The sequence below is a fragment of the Ixodes scapularis genome, unplaced genomic scaffold, assembly GCF_016920785.2.
Source record: "Ixodes scapularis isolate PalLabHiFi unplaced genomic scaffold, ASM1692078v2 PGA_scaffold0__279_contigs__length_252992795, whole genome shotgun sequence".
NCBI lineage: Eukaryota > Metazoa > Arthropoda > Arachnida > Ixodida > Ixodidae > Ixodes > Ixodes scapularis.
The window spans coordinates 75,237,525-75,262,643 of record NW_024609835.1 but is presented as its reverse complement, the minus strand read 5'-3'; the positions used below and the strand labels follow the sequence as shown (position 1 = coordinate 75,262,643).

The window sequence follows — 25,119 nt, the reverse complement described above, 5'->3', positions numbered from 1 at the left end:
ATAGGCGTTATAACCACACTAACCGATGTCACTGGTTCTCCTGCACTTAATAGTTTCTGAATGTTTACGATGAAATTTGGCATTTGCATTAAAGTATGGAACTGCGATGGGTGTTGATTTTACGAGATTATAAAGTGATTCCCGTTTGCTATGATGGTCAGGCACAAGTAACTTTAATTATATTTTGTAGGCACCACTATTCCAACATAAGTATCTTAGTGTGCAAGCAAAAATCTAACACTGCTCTGGAGTGAATACAGCGTCTTGATGCCATCTACGTCATGATGGGAAGTCATGGTAAAAGTACAATAGGTAATAGAGTAGGTTGTGAGTGAATAGAAACGCGACTAGTCGCTTAAAAGGGGGCTGAAGTGGTTTTCTATTTGAGGGAACACACTTAAATCGTCTTCATTTGACCTCCAGGATCGCTAATATCGAAATTATTATTATTTTTAATTTGGTGCATTTAGGTTGAAAAAAATCATTTTTAAAGTACCGCTGATTGCCCTCTTTCCCGGAGCGGGGAGTCACAAGATGACTTTTCGGAATCTCCGCTCTCACGCATCTTCAGCGCCTATCGAAGCCACGCACGCGCACTCTTGCTATTAAAAAAAAAAAAAAAAAAAAGACGTAACGACTGGTGTTAGTGTGGGGGAATATGCGTGGCAGGCTTGCAATTGCTCGCGCGGCCCTCGAGCGACACGCGCTTGGCAGTCGAAAGACCCTCTTATGACGTAATGACTTGTGGGAGGTTTTTCGTGTTTTCTCGCCTTAAATTACATTTTCGTGAAAAAAAAAAAAAAAACGAACGTGATATTTAAGTTCACGGGATAGAACTACGCTAGAATGAACCTCTATTTCATTTTTGCCAGAAATGTTTCAGCTTCCTCAAGTGTCAAACCAGGAAAAAATCGGGTTTTAACGCGGGATGAAAGCGAGAATGTACTTTCAACTCAAGCATATCCGATAGGGTCGCTCCGATTTCAAATTCCCCGCGTTTCCTTAGCCTCGAACCCGGAAAGCACACGTTGCGCAGACTCGGCGGGGAGCGAAAAGCACAAAGCGTAGCGGCGCGCTGGGCTCAAGGCTAGCGTGCCTGGTCCTGCACGTCTAGCTCTCCCGCTCGATCGCGATGCACTGCGGAAAAGCTCGCCTGCGCGTTGCCTCGTGAGTACTACCACAACAATGCCCCATTTCCTACCGAAGCCGCGACGCGATTTGCGTACCGCTGCGTACGTTGGAGTGGCACTCGCTTGTGGCTCTTCTCTTCCAGCTTTCTTCCCGAGTCAGTTCAAAGCCGTGGATGCGTTGTTTTTCTTCCGATAAGGAATCGGTTAGCCGTTTGTTTGCGGCGCGACTGGTCCGTGTTGTTACTCTGAGGTAAGATTGGAAACGCGACTCCCTCGTTGTCATAGGCAAACGAACTTTGATAATGAAGGTTGTTGACATCAGAGTTTCTTTTAGTGTCGGTGGTCTAAAAATAGGCACAGATTGATTTGTGGCGAGGGAATATAGGGGGAGAGGGTCAGCACTCCCCGGTCCTGGAGTCGTGCCATGTCGGGCACCCAAGCAATTAAACCTACTGCGGGTCACAAGGTGTAATTGCTCCTCTCTTTCGCACGCCGTGAACGTCGCTTGACAGGTCTCTTCCTTTTTTTTTTTTCTTTCGTTTTTGTTTTTGTTTTCGCTTTCGATGAGCGAGTTGTGAAGGCCTAGCGCTCTTTACGGACGTAGCCGTGCTTGCGCTGGGTGTGATGTACGGTTTCAGTTAGGCAGTGAAGCAGAGGTGATAAGTTGTAGCAAAGATTTATTCGCGCTCTTGTGACGTCGTGATAATTGGAGATTAAGGGTCGAACCGGGATCGTAACGTCGCTTGGTTGCGCGATCATGACTTTTCTCTGGAGACATGCCCTCGCGCATGCGCAATGTTTACCTTTGCATGGTGACCTGCTTTTGTTTCTAAAATTGTTTTGCTCCGCACGCGTATTTTTTTTTCTTCGATCGCGTGGTGTTTTTGCTGTGCCTAAAAGCTTAGGGGGCTGATAGACATGGCGAATTCATGAACCAAGCACTCATTGCAGATTGTTGTTACGCGTTATTCCCTCATACACGCGACGAGCCGCTTGTTCTCGGAGACGAAATGCCGTTCAAACGGCCTCAAAATCAAGCACCTTTAATCGTCGTTTGTTCGATACTATAGTAATCAAGATTCCACTAACTGTCATATAAATTAAAATCGCTGCTAGTTCATTGAATGGCGCCTCTGTGTCATCACACTGCAGCGCCCGAAAAATGTCCTATTGTGAACTCTTTTTGTGATGTTTTTTCAAAAGGACATGGCTGGCGGTCGGCGAAGCTATGGTTTACCTTAGCCTGAAAAATATATCTTCGTAGGGAAAGGTTCATTATTTAACGCCTGAAAAGCTCACTTCTGGACCTCCCATTAACTCTCTCACGTCGATAGGGCTTATTTGTCTTCAAGACTCGTTGAGGGATTCCTTCCTCTTAGAAAGATTTGGCATGCGGACGAGTGAGGAACGCCTCTAGCGGAGATTTTCGTTGGATATATACGAGCGGGTCTTGCGCAGCGGGAATAATGGATGACCCGGGTCTCTTTATTCGAGTCTATGCACTCCGAAGAATTTTGACGTTGAACGTTGGGTTCATTTCTCTTCCGAAAGCTGCCGCGGGCGCTTCGCGGGAGGATCCAGACTTTGCCGGACTGCATTCTTGAGGACGGGGAAGCTCGAAGGGAATGCCGTGACAAAACATGTCTGTCGGGGAAACGTGTGCAGGGATTGCGCTCTTCGCGACTCGGATGTACCCTCGCCGCGGACAATATTAGCTGCATCACCGGATCGGTCCCTTTTCTGCAAACACGTTCCCCACAAGCTCTACTATTTCTCAACTTATCAAATAGGTAAGAGAATGGGACCTAAATTTCGCATTCTATCCACCACAGCTCTCGGGAAGTGGCAGGTGTGCCAAAGGAGCGTGAAATACTGTCAGCGCAGTTCATAATGTCTGCGATCGTACGCCATCGGGGGGGTTTCTTGGCTGTGTAATGGGCGACCTTTAGGCGTTTCGTTGAGAGTGCCGTGATCCGGTGCATTCCTGAGGTCATGGCCGGTGGCTTGGGCGATCTGGGCTTCGACCTCAAGCACGCTCTTGCAGTGTTTGCTTCCTCGATTTTGTTACATAATCTTATAGGGAAACGTTCGCATGGAGGCAGGGCCAGATACCCCCCTTCGGCACTTTATTCCTGTGCCTAATCCCTTTGAGGCGCGTGTCCGTAGCGGTATATATGAACTTAAAAGACGATTGGCTAAACTCTCGATTGGGACAATTTCGTTCTCGAAGCGGCAGCGCGACTATAGGCATGGTACGTCATATAAGGAAAAAAAAAATGTATAATGGTATTTGCTTGGCAGTTGTAATCTCAGCGAGCCCCCAAATTTAAAAAAAAAAAGAAAAAAAAATATATATATTTTTTGCCATCATGTGCGATCTTATGTCGACGTTGCCACTGTTGTCGCGTTCTCGAACCTGTAGTGCCCTAATGCCGACGATTGCCTTGCCCCCAGCGTTCGCCTCGACAGCACGAACTCGCGTGCAGTGGGAGCCCCGATACCCGATCGCGCTCGCAATCTTAGCGGTCAGTCTCCAATTCGAGGTAGTCCGAGGCATTGAGATGTGTTGATCAGTTTATCGCGCGAGGGCTCCAACGAAGATCAGAGCGTCCGACGAAAGCGGGTCATCGCTCACTCGTGCTGCACGCTGCAATTGGGCCCGTGCAGTGGCAGCGCAAAAGGAACCCCCATGAGGATAGTCGTGCTTGCCCGTGTTCCCCCGCCCGATAAACAATTAAGACTGTTCCTCGAGACCCTGCCTCAGCCTCCTCCCGGCGATCACCCGCTATATATAGGAAGATGGAACGTTGAAAGCGCGCTCCGAGCCGCGCATACTAATCAGCCGTAGTCTCAACGTGTCGGCAGCGGAGAAGGGGGGGAGGGGGGGGGGGGGTGCGCACTGCCAAGTAATCGAAGGCTGCCTGCATATGGGGGGCACGAGCAGACCATTCCGACCAGATTGCGGGCAGGTGCGGCCTCGAGAAGGAGAGGGAGAAAGCGGCTGCTCCGATGATTCGGGAGCACGAGATTCGAGTCGGGGGTCACAGCGAAAGTGGTCGGTGCAAATCCCCGCATTATACCGCTCCACTTACTTACTCCCGCGGCGGGCATGATGCGGGCAATTACTCCCGTAGCGGGGTCCCCCGTGATGCAGGGTATGCTCCGTTCACAACCTGACATTGCAGTTGTAGCTATACGCACTCCCCGTACCAATCAGCAGCCTCTCTTTCGTCGCCTGACCCCGCACTCCCTGTGCCCATGGGTGTGGGCGGGAGCGTGATCACGTGTTGAAAGAAAGACTGGTACAACGAGCACTCTAGCTTCTACCGCACTCCCGGTTTAGAAGTGGACAGTGTATATCCCATGTTTTCGGGCGTATACACCTAAGGCCCGAAAGGGAGCGGCGTACACTACTGCACTGCACGATGGCTGCTCCAATTGGATTGGCCCGTTATCTGTTTTAGCGATGAACAAAGCGGAGGGAGGTTCGCTGTCGGGCTATATTTCGGTCGTAGAAGAGAGAACCCGTCGTGCTATTTCCACTAGCACGACCATCAGCACTCGATCATTTTCTGGGTGTACGGGACGGTGCATCGCGATGCTTCCGTGGCATTATTTGCGGCTCATCGTTTCCAACGCGGCCCGATCTGCTGCTGGCGGCTGTGTCGTGAAAGGCTTCGTGGGAGCTGACCGGTCTTCGTGGGTTTCGTGCGAGCGATAGGCGGGGGGCGCATGCCGACAGTGAGTTAGTAAAATATGCATTTCATGCTCTAAAGTGGGTCGTCCCTACATCTACTCTGTTGTTAACTGACAGTCTACAGAACGTTATTGCGGTCCCGAAATGCAATTTTTGTAATTTTATACATTTTCGTAATTTTAAACGTAAGCTCAGTCTAGGGATCCATTTGCAGACTTGCAGTGAAGATGTTCGGTTCTTTGCGGAGCATTACTAATTCCGCTTTTATCTGGCGAGTTTGTCATTTTATCACAACCTACAGGTTTCAGAGAGAAAAGGCGTAGTTTTATTTTTTCCCTCAACGATTAAATTTTGTAGCAACTACTTCGTGCAGTGTATGTTGTCGAGGAAAGCCTTCAGTACAATGATGCCGCATGGTGATTTTGGTGCGACTGGTTTAGAACGAACCTCTCGAATCTTCGAAGTCTTGAATGGAACGAAACGGCGATCGCCAGGGCAACGGAGACCGTTTAGCCAATCGCCTTGCGTGGTTTTGGTCGTCTGTGTGTTAGTATCTGTTTGCTTCCGGCTAGGGAAGGCAACGGCGCAGCTTTCCCACAATCCAGCGACCTTAGTGCAGACTAACTTCCTCGTTTAGCTAACGAGCTACTAACGTAACAATGACGCTGACCCATTTGCATAACGAGCCAGTTGTGGGAACTCCTCTTCCGACTTGTTGTTCCTTATCATCATCATCATATTCGCTTGGAATTTGTTTCTTTTTACACGGGCTTACTGGCACTAGTGGGACCCCAGTATATCTGCACGCAACGCCACTGACCAAGAAACTCCTTTGTTGCAATGTAATTTCAACGACAAAAGCGAGCGTTTTCTTCCAATCTCTCCTTCGCGAAACTTGGATGACGTAGCTGGGGGGTTGCAGTCTTGGCGTAGTGTCCCCCAGTGACGATATTTGAGTGAGCACTCGATATGGGCTGGTGATAATCCATAGCTCTACAAGCATTGGGGTATGTAGCCCGTGTCGAATCGCAACTATGACGAACATAGCGGAACCATAACAATGCCTCGAACTCGGCGCGCGTGTCCTGACCCTTGCCAACCCCAGCGCGTGGCTATAATAATCATTGGTGGCATATAATCGGCTCCAGGTCACGTCGCCGCTTGTTCTGGCTGCGAGTTGAGGGAGTAAACGCTGCTCGTTTTTCTTTAATTTTTTCTGCGACTTCTATAACGTGTAATAAGAAAAAAAAGAAAAAAAGAAAGAAACGAACGCGTGTTTTATAGGTCATTTACGTCATGGATTCGCTCTAAGCGGTATTTGCGCAAAGTAAAGAATCGTTTCATCGCCCCTTCACACTTCGCGAGGAAAAAAAAGACACGAACGAATTGTTTATTGTTACGGAGGAGCCCATAGGAAGCCCTGCGGCCTCGCCAAGGCCTCACAGGTTTCCAGGTTTTTTCTTTTCTTCGTTTTATGTGTTCGAGGACCTCAGGAAGCCTCTTTCGTATTCGCCCAGCGTCACGTGCTTCGGTGACGTCATAGAGTCGCTACAGTAGGAAGCCCTCTCTGGAATGGGCTGAGAAACCTCCCTGCCTTTCCGATCCTTTCAGGCATTATAATAACACGAGCGAGTGGAGCTGGCATCTGTAGCAGCACCACTGCCTCTAATAATGTCCCCAGCTCGTTGCTCGCCTTCCCGCGGCGGAAACGGAAAGCGCTTTAGTGAAGGTTCCCCGGTTCTCCTGCTCAGCGGGTACGGGGCAACCGCTCGCGATCATGGCTCGCGTCATTTCCGAATGCAACAATACTGTCCCAACGTGATGCTGCAGCCGGTATGGGATTGTACCTTATTAGAGGGTTTTAGTATTGCGTATACAAGCAAGTCCTGTGCTTTTGCGGCTTGCTCCACGCTGTGCATGCGCTTCGTCCCCATGCTCCAATTCAAGAAGGCGGTTTTGGGCTCCGCGCACGCGCAGTGTGGAACACGTAACGCTAACACAAAGACAGTGCTTGCGGTCGCTCGTATACGGAATACCAAAACGCACTACTGTTTCACCGGTTTCCAGCGCCAACGAAACGTGCTGCAGTGAGCAAACGTGCAAGCAGGTAGGCGTTCCTTTGAACTGGAAAGGCTGAAATTGGCAAAACGATGGCGCGTAAAAAATTAAAGAAACTAAATGTTCTGAACAAAAAAAAAAAAAAAGGTAAACAAAGGAAAAATAACTATACGTTCTATACGTTCTCTTTTTTTATTTTTATTATTTTTATTTTTTTTTTATTTTGGGGCATTTGGTTTCGAAAGATTGGCGGCGACATTGGAAGTTCTGCCGATTGTCAAACGTCGCGACTTTGAGAGCACCAAATGCTTTACCCACAATTAATTTAATTTTACGTAGATTTCTCAGATTAGCTAGAATGTTTTAATTGATTTTAGAGTATTTTTAGTTTATTACTTATTAAAATGCTACAATTGACACCAGTGATTATAATTTGTACACTTTTGATTGCCATATTTCTTAGCGCGTATGAAATTATCTCGTAAATAACATATTAGAGCTTAAAAAACTGCGAACTAAAATATTTTCATTGTGTTATTATTGTTAATACAAATTGCGGCAATGAATATTGGCCCCCAATAAACACCACGATCACAAAAATCTCCCATTTAACCATAATAGTCTTTCTAGAAAGGTCTAATTTTGTTTTCATTTTTAGAACGTGAGAAACTAACATCGTTATCAAGATGGACAAACAGTCAAACGCTATACTCCGTTTCAGCTTCCGTCCGAGCGCAGCCAAAGCTACGTGTGACCGGAGCCAATCACACGCCGGCAATAAGTCACGCGATCTCGCCTGCACTTTTGTACCACTCCGCTGCGCCGCTGGTCGTCCGCGCCGCCCGCGCCGCCCGCACTAGCCGAGGGTTTCGTCTGCTACGGGTGTGTCAACGGTATCGTTACAGGTTTAAAAAGTGTCCTTTCACGTTCTGAAATTTAGTCACGGGGATGTCAGTACGTAGGTTGGCCACTGGCGTCTGTGTCCAAGCTTTCCACCTGTTCGGCATAGATAGTTTTGAGATGTAAGTACACGTTGCAAAGGGCTCGATGACCCGGCCGTTGATGTTTCCTTGTATTGTCTGGATATACCAGGGCTCGAGGCGCAGTCCTTTCCGCTATAGCTTCTCGGCGTTCAATGTGATCGGCAGGTAAAGGGGTGCCCTGATTTCGCCGCGTATCAGGGAACTGTACTGGTCCGGACGCTTTTCTTGTTGACAAAAACGCATTCGCGGTACGACGCGGCCGGAGTCTCCTGCCGAATTTGAAAGCAGACATTCATCACGACCTCTCGCACCTGACGCCCAAACGTGCCTTTGCGAAAGGACGTTTTGAAGCGACTCGGCGAGGAAAGCAGCGAAGCACATGATTCGGCCAATACCGGGAACGAAATCACACAGAAAAACCGAGCGCTGCAGCCGTGTTGTCAGCGGATGCACGTGTTTTACCAAACCACATGCATTTACACGTATTAATAAAAACGTAAACTTCAGATGTTTCATTCCTTTAGTTACAAATCATTCTCTGCAGTGTACATCTGGAATTTTGTGCAATCCTTACGCACACAACAATTATTTAAAAACAATAACTTTTGCAGTCTACTTTGTGGTGCGTAGGAATGCTTTTCTCGAGTTGGCGAACCGTCCCTCAGCCTTTGGCTGCGCTCGGACAGAAGCTGAAACAAAGTAAAGGTGTAAAATAAAGGGCTGTGAGTCACGCTGTTGCTTTAAAAAACACAAACACTTCTGCTGTCTGACTCGATTTCCTTTTTTGGGTTATTGTAGTGAGAACAGCTTTTCTTAATTTATACGTCTTGGAAACATATTCTAAACTCATCACCCGTGGCGATATTTGGTAAAATGTCGATTGATTGTGTTATTCTTCTGCTGCGAATAATATTAAAGCAATTAATCATCTAAATACCCCAAAACCGATTAAAATGCCCGCAGTTCATTATTTCACATGACAATTATCTGAACGAGAAAAGGCAGCGAGAACGCACAAATATTAGCACTATTTTTTCAACAACTACAATACTCTATGTTACCTCTAAGGTGTATGAAAGTATGATACTTTAAAGGGACACTGAACTCTCCAAAATCTTTTAAAGTTCCTGGATCGGACACGTATGTCACAAAATGAAGTGTCTATGAACAACTTATTTAGCTCAATAATTACGATTTGAGACACATCTTGAGTTATGAAGGAATTCAAAATTAACACCTATCTATACCGAGAAATTAAATCCAAAAAGAGGTTAGCTTCGGCGTCATTCCAGAATCAAAACGTGCCTCCTGACGTAAATATTGCGGTGAACAACGTTTTTGTTTTCATGATAAGGAGGTGACCTGCGCCCATAACACCCTAGCTTCCTCGTATAAGCAGGAAAAATTGGTGTCGCTCAATGAAGCCAGCACACTGGACAAGCTCAGCTGCTGGTACACCGGCACGTATCTCCGACCCTCACTAAAACCGCCATTTTGGAAAACGAGTGGCGCCACCTATAGTGAATTGGAGCAACACCACTTAGAGTCAAGTCCGTAGCGCTTAGAGGCGTGACTTCCCCAACGTCAGAAGGATGGGGCGATCCTGGAAGTTTGGCTTTTCCTTAGGCTTCTCCTTGGGTTTTCCTACTTTTCTGCTCTTCTTTCTTTGCGGACAGTCGAACGCCGAACACAGTGGTAGTCATAGTGCCGTATTCAACATGTTGCTAAATATAATTTTACGTATACCCGTTTGTATAAGGTTGTATTTTTTTTTTAATAAGCATGCATTGATAGCATTAATAAGTAAGCACCAACTCATGTTTGGATGGATAAATGAATCCGGCTGAGCCCTTTGGATCGGGCGGTAGCTTACGCCACCTAGCCATTTTGTTTTACCATTTAAGCTTAGAATGTTTAAATGTGAAAACTATATTCACTCCGCACTGAAAAGAAAGTGAGGCTATAAAACCCCCTTGCTATTACTTAATAAGAAAATACATAGTTTCCTCTCGCTTTCTGCCATCATTAACTTAATCTTTGCTTGGTAATCTCTACTGTCCTGAATTCCACTTTTCCTTCGCTGTCTCTAAAACCCAATGACTTTATTAAATCTATGATGTCTTCGGTAGGCATAGGGTGATGCCCTTTACAGTAGAGTATCAAGTGCTCAGCCGTCTCGTCCTCCTCTCCACAAGCAGCGCACACTGTACCCATTTCCCGGTACTTCGCTCTGTATGTTCTGGTTCGCAAAATACCGTCATTGCCTCAAACAACAATGAGCTTCCCCTAGAATTGTCATAAATGCTTTTTTTGGCAATAACTGTTTGTTTACTCTATAGCTTTCCAGAGCCGTCTTTGTCTGCATTCCCTCTAGCCACCGATCTCTTTCTGTGGCCTTAACTTTCTTCTTAACAGAGACCTGCTCTTCCGTAACTCCACTATAGCCTAAAAACTTTCCTCTTAATTTCCTAGTGCGCTGTCTCCACTTTGTGTCTATCCCCCTCATGTATAAATAGCTGAAAACCTTTTGTGCCCATTGCTCCCCATACTCAAATTCTATCTTGCTCACAGCTTCCCTGCCTTCAAATGACGTCCATTGCATGTCTTCTTGTACTCCCTGGTTTGGCGTTTTGCAAGGTGCCCCCAAAGCCAGCCTACCTACTCCGCGCTGTTTTATTTCTAGTCTTGCATGCACTCCGGATTTCATGCATAGCACTGCGTTTCTAAAAGTCATGCCAGGCACCATGACCCCTTTCCAAATCTTTCTCACCACCTCTAACTTGTTGTAATTCCAAAGTGCTCTATTTTTCATTACAGCTGCATTTCTGTTACCCTCATCTATTATATACTTTTCATGCTCACTGAAATATTGTGCACCATCACATATCCATACTCCTAGATACTTGTATTTACTAGCTCTCTCAATCGTAATATTCTCTATCTACAGCCTCTCAACTTCATCAGTGTTAAAAATCAAGACTGTTGATTTTTCACTACTGAATTTTAAACCTAATTCCTCGCCTTCCCTACCACAGATGCTCGTTAATTCCTGGAAATCTATCCTGTTGCTAGCCATTAGTACGATGTCATCTGCATACATCAATCCCGGTAAGGATTGCTGAACTTTTTGGCCTAGCTTACTGTACGAAAAGTCGAATCCAAGCCCACTCTTTCTAGTCTCTCCTCCAATCCCCGCAGATACAACATAAACAGCAAAGGCGATAACGGGCACCCCTGCCTAAGGCCTCGTCTTATCTCTATTTTCCCCGTCTTTCCTTCCCATGTTATAATCACTTTATTATCTTTGTAAATGTTCCTTAATAGTGCTGTTAGTCCTTCATCTAGGTTTAAGCTCTCCACTATGTCCCACAGATTCCTTTGGTTCACATTGTCATAGGCACCCCTGATATCCAGAAATGCCAGTCAGAGCTGTCTGTTTTCTTTTTGCGCTACTTCTATACACTGTGTTAGAAAAAATATATTGTCCTCCAACCTTCTTTGTTTCCGAAACCCGTTCTGTAACTCGCCCAGTACGCCCTCGCATTCTACCCATTCCTCCAGACTGTTCTTTATAATCTGCATTACCAACCTGTAAATAACTGGTGTCACGGTTATGGGATGATAATTCCTAATATCACACTTATCTCCCTTTCCCTTATATATCATACTCATCCTATTAAGCCTCCATTCATCTGGAATATTTCCTTTTGTTATCATAATGCTCACTACCTCTCTTAGTTTTGCCTTAGATTTAGGACCCGAATTTTTCACCAGCTTGATTGGGATACCATCTGTGCCTGTCGACGTGCCACTAGGGACTCTTGGTTCCGCCTTGTCCCATTATCTTTGTCCAAAATCCGCGATGTCACAAGCATGGACTGCTACTTCCTTCGGTTCTCCTATCTTTCACATGTACCCGTTTTCGAAATCTCTCCTCCATCACTGCTCCTATATGTCGTATCGCATCATCTCCCTCGAATTGATCTCCCAGATACGAGACTATGAACCTCTGTTTAGCTTGCATCGTTTCACCGAGTGAGTTCAGGTGCTCCCAAAACTTCTTGGCTGCGTTTTTTTTTTCTTGCTTACATTACTCATCTATTCTTCACCCTTTCTCTGAATTTTCGCATTGATCAAACTGGATGCCTCTCGGCGACATGTTATAAAAGTGTCCCATTTTCTTTTTACTTCCCTTTCTTACTCCCCACTACGCTTGGAATGCCTGTGTTCTCTAGAGGCTTCCTGACGTTTTTGTATCGCTTGCTTCACTTCTTTGTCCCACCAGCATTTTGGTCTATGTCCTTGCTTCCCCTTTCACTTACTCTGAACTTTGTCTAGTTCCAGAGCAAAAAGCCTAGTTAGGTTCTCAAAGGTCCAATCTGCATACCGTTGCCCTGAAACTGCTTCCTCTATTCTTTCAGCAACTATTTCCAACTCTTTGTCGCTGCAGAAAGTTTGCTTTGAATTATGTTGTCTAGTTTTAGCATTTACTTCTCTGGCAAAATTCAGCTTAATACGTTTGTGATCACTTCCAAGAATTTTAGAACCTTCTTCATCTAGTTCCATTCCTTGTAACTTACCATATATTTTGTGTGACAAAAGTACGTAATCTATAGTGAATGTAGATTGCCAGTTTCCCACGTTATGTGCCCGTCACACTTCTGACTGGTATTACATAAAACTAAGTCATGCTTTTCCACCAGTTCTAGTCATATGCTTCCACTTGAGTCCGTATACCCATCCAGACCCTCGATATGGGCATTCATGTTTCCCATAATAATTATTTCAGAGCCTTCGCCTAGCTCACTTATGTCTCTTGATATGCAATCAATAATGTTTTTCTATTTTCCTCTTTAGCACCTGTCCCTGTCCATAAGTAAACAACTCAAAGGACTGTTGATTCCCCAGCGACTTTTTCTTTGAGCCACAAATGTTCGGCGCACTCCTTTCTAATCCTTTGAAAGTTTATGTTCTTCTTAATAAATGCTGCAATTCCACCTCCCTTCCTCGTTCCCTCCATTATGTTGCATTCTTCGAGCGCGTAGTCAAGGTTGGAAGGTGGCTGCTCCATGTCTCTGAGATGTGTTTCCACAAACCCATACTCCTCTAACTCCTCCTTTCTTCGGTTGCTTCTCTACTTCTTCCCATTTTAGCCTATTTCTACCACCCTGCATGTCAATATATCCAATGTCTGATTGTGCTGTTTGTTTATACCCGTTCTTACGATTTCTCCTCTTTTTAACCCTGGGTGCCTCTCGTGACTTTGTTGGGTTTTCAGTTACTTCAGTGCCCCTAGGGCCCTCGGTCACCCCCCCCCCCCCGCCCCTCCCCCCCCCCCCCCCAAAAAAAAAAAAAAAAAAAAAAAAGCAGTCACCTTGCGACCCAACCTGTCCCCCAACCTGTAACCCGTGGCCTCACTTAGTGAATACCATCTGCAAAAGGGCGGGAGTTTACAAACAAACCGGAGCGTCCTTAGCGGACGCCACCGGCGCCGCGCATATGCGATGGGTGGAGTGTAAGCAAGAAGCTCGCCGTCGCCCATAAACAAACCATTGGAATCCAATATTGTCTGCGTCGCTGTGAGTCCCCGTGCTCTTTTCCGCGTTGGAATTGTTGATTCTACGCCTTCCTGTCTATGTCTGACTACTTTAGCGGCATCAGGGAAATTAGCGAGACTCGTTACACTGCAAAACTTCCCGTGAATAATCTGACATGCGGCGATTCATTCCGCGTGGACGTCGCAGAATGGACGCTGAAGCCCAATTCCCATGGTGAGATTCTGCTCGCTATTTTCAGTCATGACGTCGCTCGGGCTGCAAAAGCATGAACCAGCTGAGATGGTCGACGTCGATACTGAAAATTGCGAGCAGAATCCGACCATGTGGATCAGGCATATAGCAAGTCGGGGATGGCCTCTGGAAACGATTATGAACATCTCCTTGTATCTACTGTTTATACACCGAGCCTGCTTACCCAACCAACCTTCAAACTTAAAAGAAAGTATTTTGAAGCCTGCACTTCTTATCGCAATCACAGGGTCAGCGGTTGGTCTATGGGCCGCTGTCGTTTGAACGAGCAGGCGAGAACAAGCAGAAACGTTTGAAAGAGCCAGACGACAGTTCGAACGATCAGGCGGCCGTTTTTGAAGACGCAATGCGGTCTGCAGTATCGGTACGTGTGACAAGCGAGTTCGCCTGGTTCGCCGCGGGTTCCCTCGCGCTTATCGCACCGTGACACGCGACTCTGCAGCGTTTGCAATCTGCGGACGCTGCAGAGTTCGTAACTCCTTCCCACATTTTTTTTTTTCTTTTCGCGACTTGTGCGCGCGTTTTTGGTTCCCGTGATACCCGGGTTTCTAGTGGATTTTTGCGTGTATATCGCACTGTGAATCGCGAATGCGCTGTGTCCGCGTTCTTTTGTGGTTGCCGTGACTGAGAAGGTCATAGCGAAGTTCCGTGCATTTTTCACACCCGTACGTATCACCAATTGTATAAAAAAGAAAAAAAAAATTGCTGTCGCATTTTTGAACATTACCCCATCCTTTTCACCATTCATTTTTTAATTTGGGTTGGCGTTTATTTAGGACTTTACGGTGTATAAGTGTACGTGGGGGCGTGTTGACATGTTCACCTATTATCAAATCTCCGGGGAAAGCAATAATTACGCTACAAAATTAAACAGACATTTGGCCTAATTGTTTTTGTTGTTGTTTGCCAGTTTAGGGTGTTTGATTTTGCCGAGACCGCTTTCGCGCTCCTCATTCGGGGCGTAAACGTAGCAATGCGTGCGATAATTGGTTACCTCATCTGTAAACTTTCTGACACATCTGTAAACTTCTGTAAAGACGACACACGTGGCGAGCACACGCGCTGGCTCGCAATCAGCAAATCGGCGGGAGGGCAAGGAGAACAGAATGTCCTGCTGAGCGTCACATAATCTAAACCGCAGTACTGGAACTCATCAATGCAATCGATTCGTAGGAAAACCTTTTGTTTTATAGTCTTACTTGCTAGTTGTGTCAGCCATTTTTTTAACGAACTCCTAAGCAAGCTTTTGTTTATTTTATTCAGTCATGCTTGTTCTAGTAAGGTCTTAGGCCCGCATGGGTATGAGCAGAGATGATATCATGAAGCTTGAGTATTGGAATGCATTTATGACTGCTAAACATGGTATTGGGGAACATTTGTATCTTCTAATAATGGAAACTATAGTCAGTAAGTGTTGGGCTTTATTTCATCCCATACTATTGCATTTTTAAATGGTTTTGTTCTCAACTTATGGATACTTGTGATTTGGGTTGCTAAATAGGCACAACGTTTTGGTTTCATGACGCTTAACTTGTGCTTATTTTGTTGACTATGCTTTCTTTTGGAAATCGATGGGAGGAACCAACCCTCTACCAGGACAGTTTTTCAATATCTACCATTTAGATAAATTGCAATTATGCTGTTTGCCTTTTAATGCTATGGGCTGGATTAGGATTTAAGGAAAGGGTATGCTTGGAAATTGTGCTGGACGTTACATGTAGATACTTTTTCGTTATGATATTTGTTGTATTTGGAAAAAACGTCTCCGCGCTTATACACCCCAGTTTGGTGACCAGCTCCAGGATTTTAGCCGCTACGAAAATACTTTTGTGTCTTCTGAGCTGCTCCAAAGCTGCTCCAAAGGGGCATCTTTGCTGCTCCCAGACGTGCTAAAAAAACTCTGAAGCTTGCTTCCACCCTTGAAGATAGACATTCGTCTAAAAGAGTATGTTGTTGGGCAATAAGTGATAAAAACAATGAGCATTCATAAGTTTCTTAGTAGTAAAGCAGCGATGAACTTGATTAACTGAATTGACTTTGATTAATTACAAATAAATGTGGAAGATTAAGGTAGCTCAACTCTTCAAAAATGATGCTTCCCCACTTTTATTCGCAGTCATTTTTCCTCCCACCAACAAAGTAACTTTTATGCTGTTTTATCCTAAAAAAGAAACCAATTCTTTTACAACACGTTACTGCTTTTGTAGGCAATACTTTCCGTGAGCGTTTGGTTCTGTATGCATTAATTACATTGCAGCTATGAACCGTTTTGCCATGTCGCATCATTCGGTGTCGTGCCATTTTATGAGGATTATTGTTTATAAAACGTCTGCCTTTCCGAGTGACATTTACATTACATACGAAGTTTGCTTCAAAGCAAACCCATCTTTCCCGAGGCACCCTTGCACACGTATTGTTCTTACCCTGCGACTCAATGTTTCTGTGCCCTAGCAATTTGCCTGTGTACACCTTTTAAGCTTAGCTGCTGTGTGTAACTATCATTCTAATAAATAAAACATGTCTGCGTTAAAAATAAACAAATCCTATAGCTCCGAATGTAAATCCGCTCTCAACAGGTCAGAGCTGTTCAGCGGCGCCAGATCGCTTCCCGTGCAACAATATCTGAAGTTTGAAGTTTATTTCTTTCGGATCCAACCGAAAGGGGAACAGAGACTAAAGGCAAATAATGCCTGACGAGGTCTCTGTCCCCTTTGCAGTTCGTACATACGGTACACAGTATCATACACTTCGTACAGCCGTAAACATCAGGGATTCAAAACAACGTTATGGCTTCGTATGGTATCACCAAGAGAGGATCACAGGTAGTAATGTAAATTATGAAAGATACTATTTCACACGTTCAGAAGCAAAACCACCAATTTATACATGTATAAGTATGGCTATCAAACAGTGCCACTGGCCACCGAGAGTGTCCTAAGATTTTCTTAAATAAAAAAAAAAGTTTTTAAAATCTATGAAGGTTTTAATTGAATTTAATAATTTGGTCATCTGATAATCTTTAGTTTGCTTTCCGTAATTTGTGCGAATCTGTGAAGGTCGTCTTAAGGAGTGCCGAAAGGTGTGTCTATGCGCTACGTCACTTGTATTTATATCATTAAGTTTCTCAGTTTGTTATAAAGTTTCTCAGGTTCAATATAATCTGTTATTTCTAAACTACTGTATAGATAATAAAACATGTTTGTGTGAATAAAAGCTTGCTTTTACTACGGCATATTCACGCGCGTTGCCTTTATATCAGCGTTATCCCGAAATGGCCTGTCCGACTCGATCGCCTCCTTCGGTGACGTCACGGGAGGAGCGCTGCGGCCTTTACTCTAGGTGGTGTTGATTCGAGTCGCGAGTAGTCTGTTGCAGAGGTCTGTTGCAAGGGAAAAAAAAAAGCGAGACAATTCGTTCCCGCGTAGCTCTCTGTGCTCGCCATGATCGGTGCTTCCCTCCTGTCCAGTGTTCGCTCTGCCTAAAGAGGGGAGGGACCTGTGGCAGGAGCTTGCTTCGCTTTTCGTAACCCCGTAACTCTTGGATCGGTCCAAGAGGATAGTTACGAAGAGGGAAACAGCGCCAAAAGTACGGAGGACGAAGAACGAGGAACACACAGACCGAGCGCTGACTGACAACTGGTTTATTTCTGGAAACCACCTACCGGCATAAAAACCGTAGACAAACATACATCGGACCATCGCCTAAGGGCACGTGTCGCAGCTCTCATAGAACACGATTTTTTTATCGAAGAACGCAATCGAGGGAGCACTGACGTACTCATCCTTATACTTCGAAATGTAATAGGCCTCGAATATTTCACGAGTCACCTGCTGACTGTGCCGAGCGACAATCGCCCTCTTTTCCAAAAGGGGGAGACCCACATCTATCACAATGAATGGCCGAATTTCCCGAAGGTGAAGATCTTATCGAAAGGGCGTGTTTTCTGAGCCTATTATTGATACACCTCCCTGATTGGCCAAAGTGCACTCTCCCGGAGGATAACTCACTTTTGTACACCACGCCGACCGCGCACGGCACAAGCCGCCTTGTGCTTCTTTCCACAGCCGAGCTTTTCTGGACGACCCCTCTCAACCAAGTTAGAACATAGACTCCCCAGTTTTGAAGGCGCAGAGAACACCACGGGGGCTTCATGTCGCTGTGCTGCCCTTTTGAGTCTGTGCGTAACCTTATGTATAGAAGAAAGAACCACCGGTCTCACGTTGGGTTTTTTCCTAGGCTAGGACTTGGGGCGTCGTAGACTTTTCAACAGGCTCTCCGCCACATTGACAAGGACCTCCCTAAGGTACCCTCCCTGTGCGAGCCTGTCGACATGGTTGCAAAAACTAGCCATCATCTGGTGAGGTCTAGACCTCACCAGGGCCGCCTGCATACAACCTCTCCCAATCCCTCTCTTTACAACCTTCGAGTGGCTAGCATACCTCGGCAAACCTCACTCTTGAGGGCCCTCACTCACTCTCATCTTTACAGGTAAGGTGAGGGTGAGTGAGTTTTTGAATCAGGAAAATTCATGAGTGTGAGGGTGAGTGAGGGCCGTGAGGGCTGTCAGGGCTGTGAGGACCGTGAAGGCCGTGAGGGGTGTGAGGGCCATGAGTGCGTGAGGGGCTTAAGGGCGGTGAGTGGCGTGAGGGCGGTGAGTGGCATGAGGGCCATGAGTGTGTGAGGGCGGTGAGTGCGTGAGGGGTGTGAGGGGCATAAGCGCGTGAGGGGTGTGAGGGCCGTGAGGGCGGTTAGTGTGTGAGTGGCGTGAGGGCCATGAGTGCGTGAGGGGCGTGAGAGCGGTGAGTGTGTGAGGCATTCTTCAAGTTCATACGGAGCCACTTTCTTAGCAATTTTGGTGTTGCTGGTGGGTTGTTCCCTAGCTTTCCCTGAGTTCAGGTCCGGCTCGAAACAAGCGAGCAACTCGGAGCAATTCGAAGACTTTTGAAGCGGCTGCATCGAATCAGGGACGCGATATTTTCACGTGATACCTCGTGCCGATGATGATGACAACAAAATACTTGGTTCTGGCTTGAAATTTATTGTTTTTGAAAATAAACTGTTTCAGAAAGATGCATTAGTATTCTCAACGAGATTTAAATGCATAAAAACACGTTTATAGCGCGTAATTCTGTGTCTAAATAGTGCAAGAAAAATAAAATTTCATGATGATGATGGCAAATTGCACCAATTGGTTGCTGCTTGTGCCCGTGTTGCGACGTCAACTTTCTGGGCGAAATTGCCCCATCTGAAGCGGGCCTGAGTGGCGTGAGGGCCATTAGTGCGTGAGGGGCGTGAGGGGTATGGGTACGTGAGGGCGGTGAGTGCGTGAGGGGCGTGAGGGCTATGAGTCCGTGAGGGCCGTGAGGGCGGTGAGGGCCATGAGTGCGTGGGGGGCGTGAGGGGTATGAGTGTGGTGAGGGCCGTGAGTGCGTGAGGGGCGTGAGGACCTAAAGGTTCAATGAGGGTAAGTGAAGGGCTGAAGGTGAGTGTGAAGGTGAGGGTGAGTGAGGGGCTGAAGGGGAGTGTAGCTGTGAGGGTGAGGGTGAGTGAGGGGCTTAGGTGAGTGTGGCTGTGAGGGGGAAGGTGAGTGAGGGTGACCTAAAATGCCGACTTCTGGTGGCTAGAGTCAAAAGGCAGCACACCTTTTTTGTTCTCGGCCAGTACCGCCAGCACACATGATCTTCATTAAAGCTAAAATTAATATCTAAAAACTGAAGCCTTCCGTCTACTGGCTTTTCCATTGTAAAATTCAAACCACATGAGTTGGATTTTAACGCACACAACATGATTTTGATGCACTCATTGTTACTTTCGCCAGATACTCTCGTAAATAAAATCAGATAATCGTCGACGTATCTAAAAACACGAATCACCTCTCTTCCTAGACCGACTTCGCTAGCTCTATCGCACATAGAAAAAAATATGTCACTCAGAACTGGAGCAACGCTAGCCCCGATACATACACCCTGCTTCTGCAAAAACAGTGTGTCATCATGCACAACATCACAGACCTAAGATAAAAACGCAACAATTCCAAGAAATTTTCTACGCTAGCACCGCAGGCGTTCTGTAAAGACACTCGTACAGATGACTCAACACATTCTTGGACCGCCCCGAATAACTCCTGGTGCGCAATAGCATAAAACAGATCTTCAACGTCAAAAGACACGGCGTCACATGAGCCGCGGTTTCCGCAGTCAAAAACTGACCACACTCATCGAACTACACACCCTAAAAGGGTCTTGTAGCTCGAGGGATGTAAGGTGCCTCTTCAAAAAAGATGCCCAATGTATCTGCCAAGCACCCTTTTGCGCCACAATGGTGCTAAATGGCATCGACTCTTTGTGTGACTTCACCGTAAAAAAACAAAGTCAGGTGGAGACCCTTTTCCCTCTGGACTGAGGCCCTAAGCCTGTCAAGACCCAGATCTTCACACAGCTGGATAGCCCTCTGTTTAATTTTATTCGAACTCACTTTGTGAACCATTTTAAAGTTCTTACAATTCGCAACTCCCGTTTTCTCTGAAAAGACACCTTCAGACACTAAGGCAAAACCTCCTTCCTTGTCAGTAAGCATTAGCTTTAACTCTTTCTCCAAGCAGTAAGAGACGACCTTACCTACATTAGACGTATTGTTGTGAGCACTGGACACCCTGGGCAAGGATTCGGCTCTCTCCAAAATGCATCTGTCTCTGTCGACCTCCCCCGCCTTGGAAGCAACATTCCTAACCATAGACAACAGTTCTTGAGGCTTTACCATCGCTTCAGTGGTGAATTTGGGGCCTTTCTCCAGGACCTTCAACACGTCCCCCAACAGCACAACGTTCCTGCGGACCATTCCATTCTTCTTTTTTTTTTTCGTAGCCACAATCGACACTCTGACACGTTGCCGAAGAACTCGGTATACTCTGCGCATCCTCTCGTAGGCACTTCTCCAGCAACCGAGACGCCGCTCCATTGTCACTGGTAACGGAATAGCACCGTACCTTTTGCGATTCTTGCAGTAGTCTCGAACGTCTCCAGGCTTCTGATCGTAGAATTTTGGTGACCCTCTTCGCATCACCCACCGACATTGGAGTCTGGCAGAGGCTCAGAACTTCGATGGGGATCTCCACCTTCGGGTAATTTGTCCATTCATTCTGGTAGATGTGGGTGCTCCCCTTTTCTGGAAAATACGACGATTGTTGCTCGGCACAGTCAGCAGGCGACTCGTGAAATATTCGAGGCCTATTACATTTCGAAGTATAAGGATGAGTGCGTCAGTGCTCCCTCGATTGCGCTTTTTGATAAGGAAATCATGTTCTTGGAGAGCTGTGACACGTGCCCTTAGGCGATGGTCCGATGTATGTTCGTCTTTTGGGCGCTGTTTCCCTCTTCGTAACTATGCATAACCAATTCGCCCAATTTTCAGCGGTCCAAGAGGAGTTCCAGGGCCGGCTCTTGCTAGAATTAGACCGCGTGTGAAAGAAAGCCTGCCAAGCCTGGGGCGCGCTAGCTCTGGAGACTCGACTTCACGTGCCACTCCGCTCGTGCGCTACCTTTGGTGGTGAGGCTTTCTTTCACACAGTCTCAGGCGCTTCTTAGACGCTGACTCTATACTTCGTTTCAGCTTAAAGGAATACTCAACCGAATTTTTGATTTCGCAAAATAAGGCCGCAGAAGCGTTGAACGGGACGCTACGAACTCGAAAACATGACTCATACATCGGCATTTCAAACGGAACGGCGTACTTTTGGAAAAGGGCGCGATCAAGCCAGGGCTGTGACGTCACTGGCCTCCTGGAAAATTTGAGAGTGAGGGGAAGCGGACTCGGTTCTCTCCTCCTAGCTTCGGTTCACCAGCTCGACGGGACGTAGCGAGGAGGAGAGGGAATAAAAATCGTGATGTAACTTGTCGTCACGTCGGCCGTGTTCAATCGCGCACTTCTTTTCCGAAACACGGCGATCCGTTAGAGATATCGTTGTATATGAGTGATGTTTTTGAGTTTTGCAGCGTCCCGCCTATCCATCCAGCCTTGTTTTGTGAGCTCGAAATTTCGGTTCAGTATCCCTTGAGTCCAGACGCAGCCGACGCTACGAGCTAATGGGCCCTATCAAGCAGCGTCAAAAGCGGAAGTCACTGGGCCTTTTTTGTCTATGATTGGTTCAGCGATGAAATAACACGCATGACGAACACCATGATGGGGCCTTTCTGACGCTTTCTGATTTTTCCCATCAACTGGTATCATCAGCTGCGTCTAGACTTAAGGTAAAACGAAGTACAGCAAGCCAGTTCAGGTGTTTTGGGGGAATGCATTCAGTTCTTTGAGCCGATGTGAAAACAAACGCATTATCGTTGGACGATCTCGGGTACGCCATCACGCCTCTTTGCTCATCATAACGTGATGCTCTATTCTGCCGTGATCACGGCTCTTGCCTCTCCCCCGGCCTACGTCAACCTTCACATCTGCCCCGTAGTGGTATACGGGATCCGTGGCGTGCAATGCCAAGAAGGCGTCGACCTTGATGTCTCCCGTTGGGCGTGCCCTGGACGGTTTCCTCGCCGGAGGCTTCGCTGCGGCGATCCGTTCCCATGCCAACCGTCCCCCGCGTCGTTTATATGAGCACGCGCTGCTCACGGCCAGGGTTGCGAAAGGCGATTATCCGGAACCTGCGTCCAGTCCGAGACCCTGCATGGTTTCGACACCTGGAAACATCGCGCATCTGGGAAAAGGGCAATAGAAACAAAATAAAACGCGCGACTTTTTTTTTTTATTTTTGTTCTTATAGACGTCCTCGCGGCTTTTTGTTTTGCGACAAAGCTAACATCACTTTTCCTAAGTTGCCCGACTTCATACCCTCTTAATTGTAAAGCGATCTTCGTTCAAGTAAACGCATATGTCTGCCGTTTTTTTTTTCTCTTCTGTGTGTCTCTCTAAGAATCAAGATGGTAGCTGCCTCGTCTCACCTTTCTCTTCCATTTCACCGATTAAAAGAAACAGACAGGGGAGTTGATTGGCCTTCATCGCAGCAAAGTGTAACCACCTAGAAGCAAGACGGAAAACGCGACAAACGTCAGTTTCCTAACACACTACAACGCGACACAAGATGTCACGGTACACTTCGAAGTTGTGTTACAAAATTCGTATTGAATGGGCTAAAACAGCGCAAAAAAAAAAAAAAAAAAAAAAGACGAAGGACCAGTAAAAGGAAACACATAGACACAGCGATGACTTACAACTGACTCAGTTGTAAGTCAGCGCTGTGTCTGTGTGTTTCCTTTTACTGGTCCTTCGTCTTTTTTGCGCTGTTTTAACCCATTCAATATGACCATCAACCAACTCACCCAACTTTACACCTTGTTACAAAATTCTTTTGGTCTTACTCCAGGGTAAGGGTTTTGCACCATGGCGTTCTGAAACCTGCTCGCGTCCAACGTGTTTCAATTTGTGTTGTCACGTGACACGACTGGCCGGAGTAAGTCGGATCCGTTTGGGTAAGATTTGGAACACAGCCCAAGCTGTATAAGTATCCACTTACCGTGATTTTATTTGATCTTCGAACATGCTATTTTGCTTTTTCTGTAACATGTACGGTGACAGAAGGCGGGCGGACCGACCTTCCTAAACGCCTTACCGTTCTGTGCCTTGTTTGACTCCTTGTGTTCTTCATCCTCGCAGCAGCAGCGGCGGCGGGTGCAGCCAGCCCCGTGCCCCTCAAGGGCGTCTCGGGTGAACCCAGGGCCGAACGGAGGCCCACACCCCGGCTAAGCTCGCCGACGGCCGAGCGACATCTCGCTTCCCTGCTGCAGCAGTTGCGCCGCGAAAGGTGCGTCATGCTTCTAGGCACTTCACTCTTGCGAAGGTTGATACTGGCATTGTTTTTGAAACGCCATCGTCTGACACAACCCCCCAAAAAAGAAGAAAAAAGAAAAAAGTTTTGGCAATTGGAATCTGTTGGAGCTAAAGCCCCTTGATAAAAGCGTTTTTTACAAGTACCGCCAACCATTGTTGTGGAAGCGCGCGAGACACGTGCCGTGAGCGGGTGCTCCGCCGCCATTCGCTTCCAAGGCCCGCTCATTTCAGTGCTGCGCCGCCATTTGCTTCCAAGGGCCGCTCGAGACATGCGCTTCGTGCACTCGCGCATTTGACGCTACTTGCAAGACAAACGCAACCCCATCGAGGGGCTTTAGTTGGAGCAATGTTACGCCCTATTCTGAGCTTTGTTGTTCGGACAAAACCGAAACTGCGAACTCGTTCGTTCGCGAAAGCATCTTTGCGGTTTCTGAAAGTACCCGCTTGACACTCCCGCAGCCCCGTTGACACCGCCTTTTGCTTCATCTTGCAAATTACGTGCAGCTCTATCAAAAGCTACATTTCGAAAGGTGTAACCCTGCGAATAACTTTGTTAGAAATTATTTTAGCGCAAGCCCAATAGCAATATCCGAAGACCCACTGACCAGCCGTTCCCGCCTTCCACATACGTATATCCCACGAGTGGAACAGCGTCCGCAGTGTCGCCCCAGCATTCCTTTCGGGGCTGCAGTCTCTCGGCGCACGAGCAGTCGGGCCACCTAAAAGACGAGGCCTGCCCATGACGTCATGGTTAGTGGATCCGGGACCCACTCCAAGCGGCAGATGCGCCTAAGCTTGACGCAAAGCCGCAGACGTGTGAGCCTTTGCGTCGCCGCTTGCTGGCGTCGCGCTTGTTGTGAGACAGACGCGCTGGCGGCGCCGCTGACGCGAGCTAGGCGCCGCTGTGTGAGTCCTCAATAAGTGATGACGTTTAGGCAGGAAAGGCGCAGGCCTTGTCTTCTAGGTGGGTCCGGCTGGTCGACGTCGCGGCTCGTTCGAGAACCGCGTCCGTAATCGCGCGTTGGACTCCCCTCGGTCAGGGCCGACCCCGTCACGATGCCGTGACTCGCGCGTTTTCTGCACCTGCCGAAGCGCCTTTCGTTTTATGCCGTACGCCGCGTTGTGCCTCCCTCCCGCCCATTGAAGAATCTGAAATTATCCTCGGCTATAAAAAAAAAAAAAGTGTAGGAAATTGGTCACTTTTTAATCCGGAAGTCAGTCGATTCCGTTCCGTTTGCCTATCAAATGCAAGTGCTAATCGAACACCGTGTATACACCTCGCTTCAGCGGGAGTGTACTGCGCAATTCAAATATTTGTGGACCTTGGCGCGCGTCTTTCCAGCATTGTTGCCTGGGGTCGATTCCCACTTCCGTTGGTCCGTTGACAGGCTGTGTTCACGGACTTGGTCAATCTGTTCGGTACCGCGTGTGTCCGATGGTGAGTCGACATATGTCGACATGCCACGTTGTTTGTAGGGAGGTATCGCAGAGAGTTGGAGTTGATACCGAGAGCACGACATCGGGTTGACCCTGCAAAGCGGGTGTTTTCCTGGTGTCTTGAATGCGTCACTGAAAAAAAAAAAAATCCATACCGATTTCAATCCGTCCTAGTT

The 25,119-nt window shown here is 47.0% G+C and overlaps 1 protein-coding gene across 4 annotated transcripts in view; it reads left to right on the top strand.

Moving 5' to 3' along the window:
- LOC8039012 overlaps positions 1-25,119 on the top strand; it is a 154,380-nt gene that overhangs the window by 3,345 nt on the left and 125,916 nt on the right. For 3 of the 4 annotated variants that reach the window (XM_029966623.4, XM_029966626.4, XM_029966624.4), the window contains exon 4: positions 23,333-23,480. In XM_029966623.4, coding sequence (XP_029822483.2) covers positions 23,333-23,480 — 148 coding nt within the window. The remainder of the gene's footprint in view (positions 1-23,332; positions 23,481-25,119) is intronic. The other variant, XM_029966625.4, reaches the window with a different exon arrangement.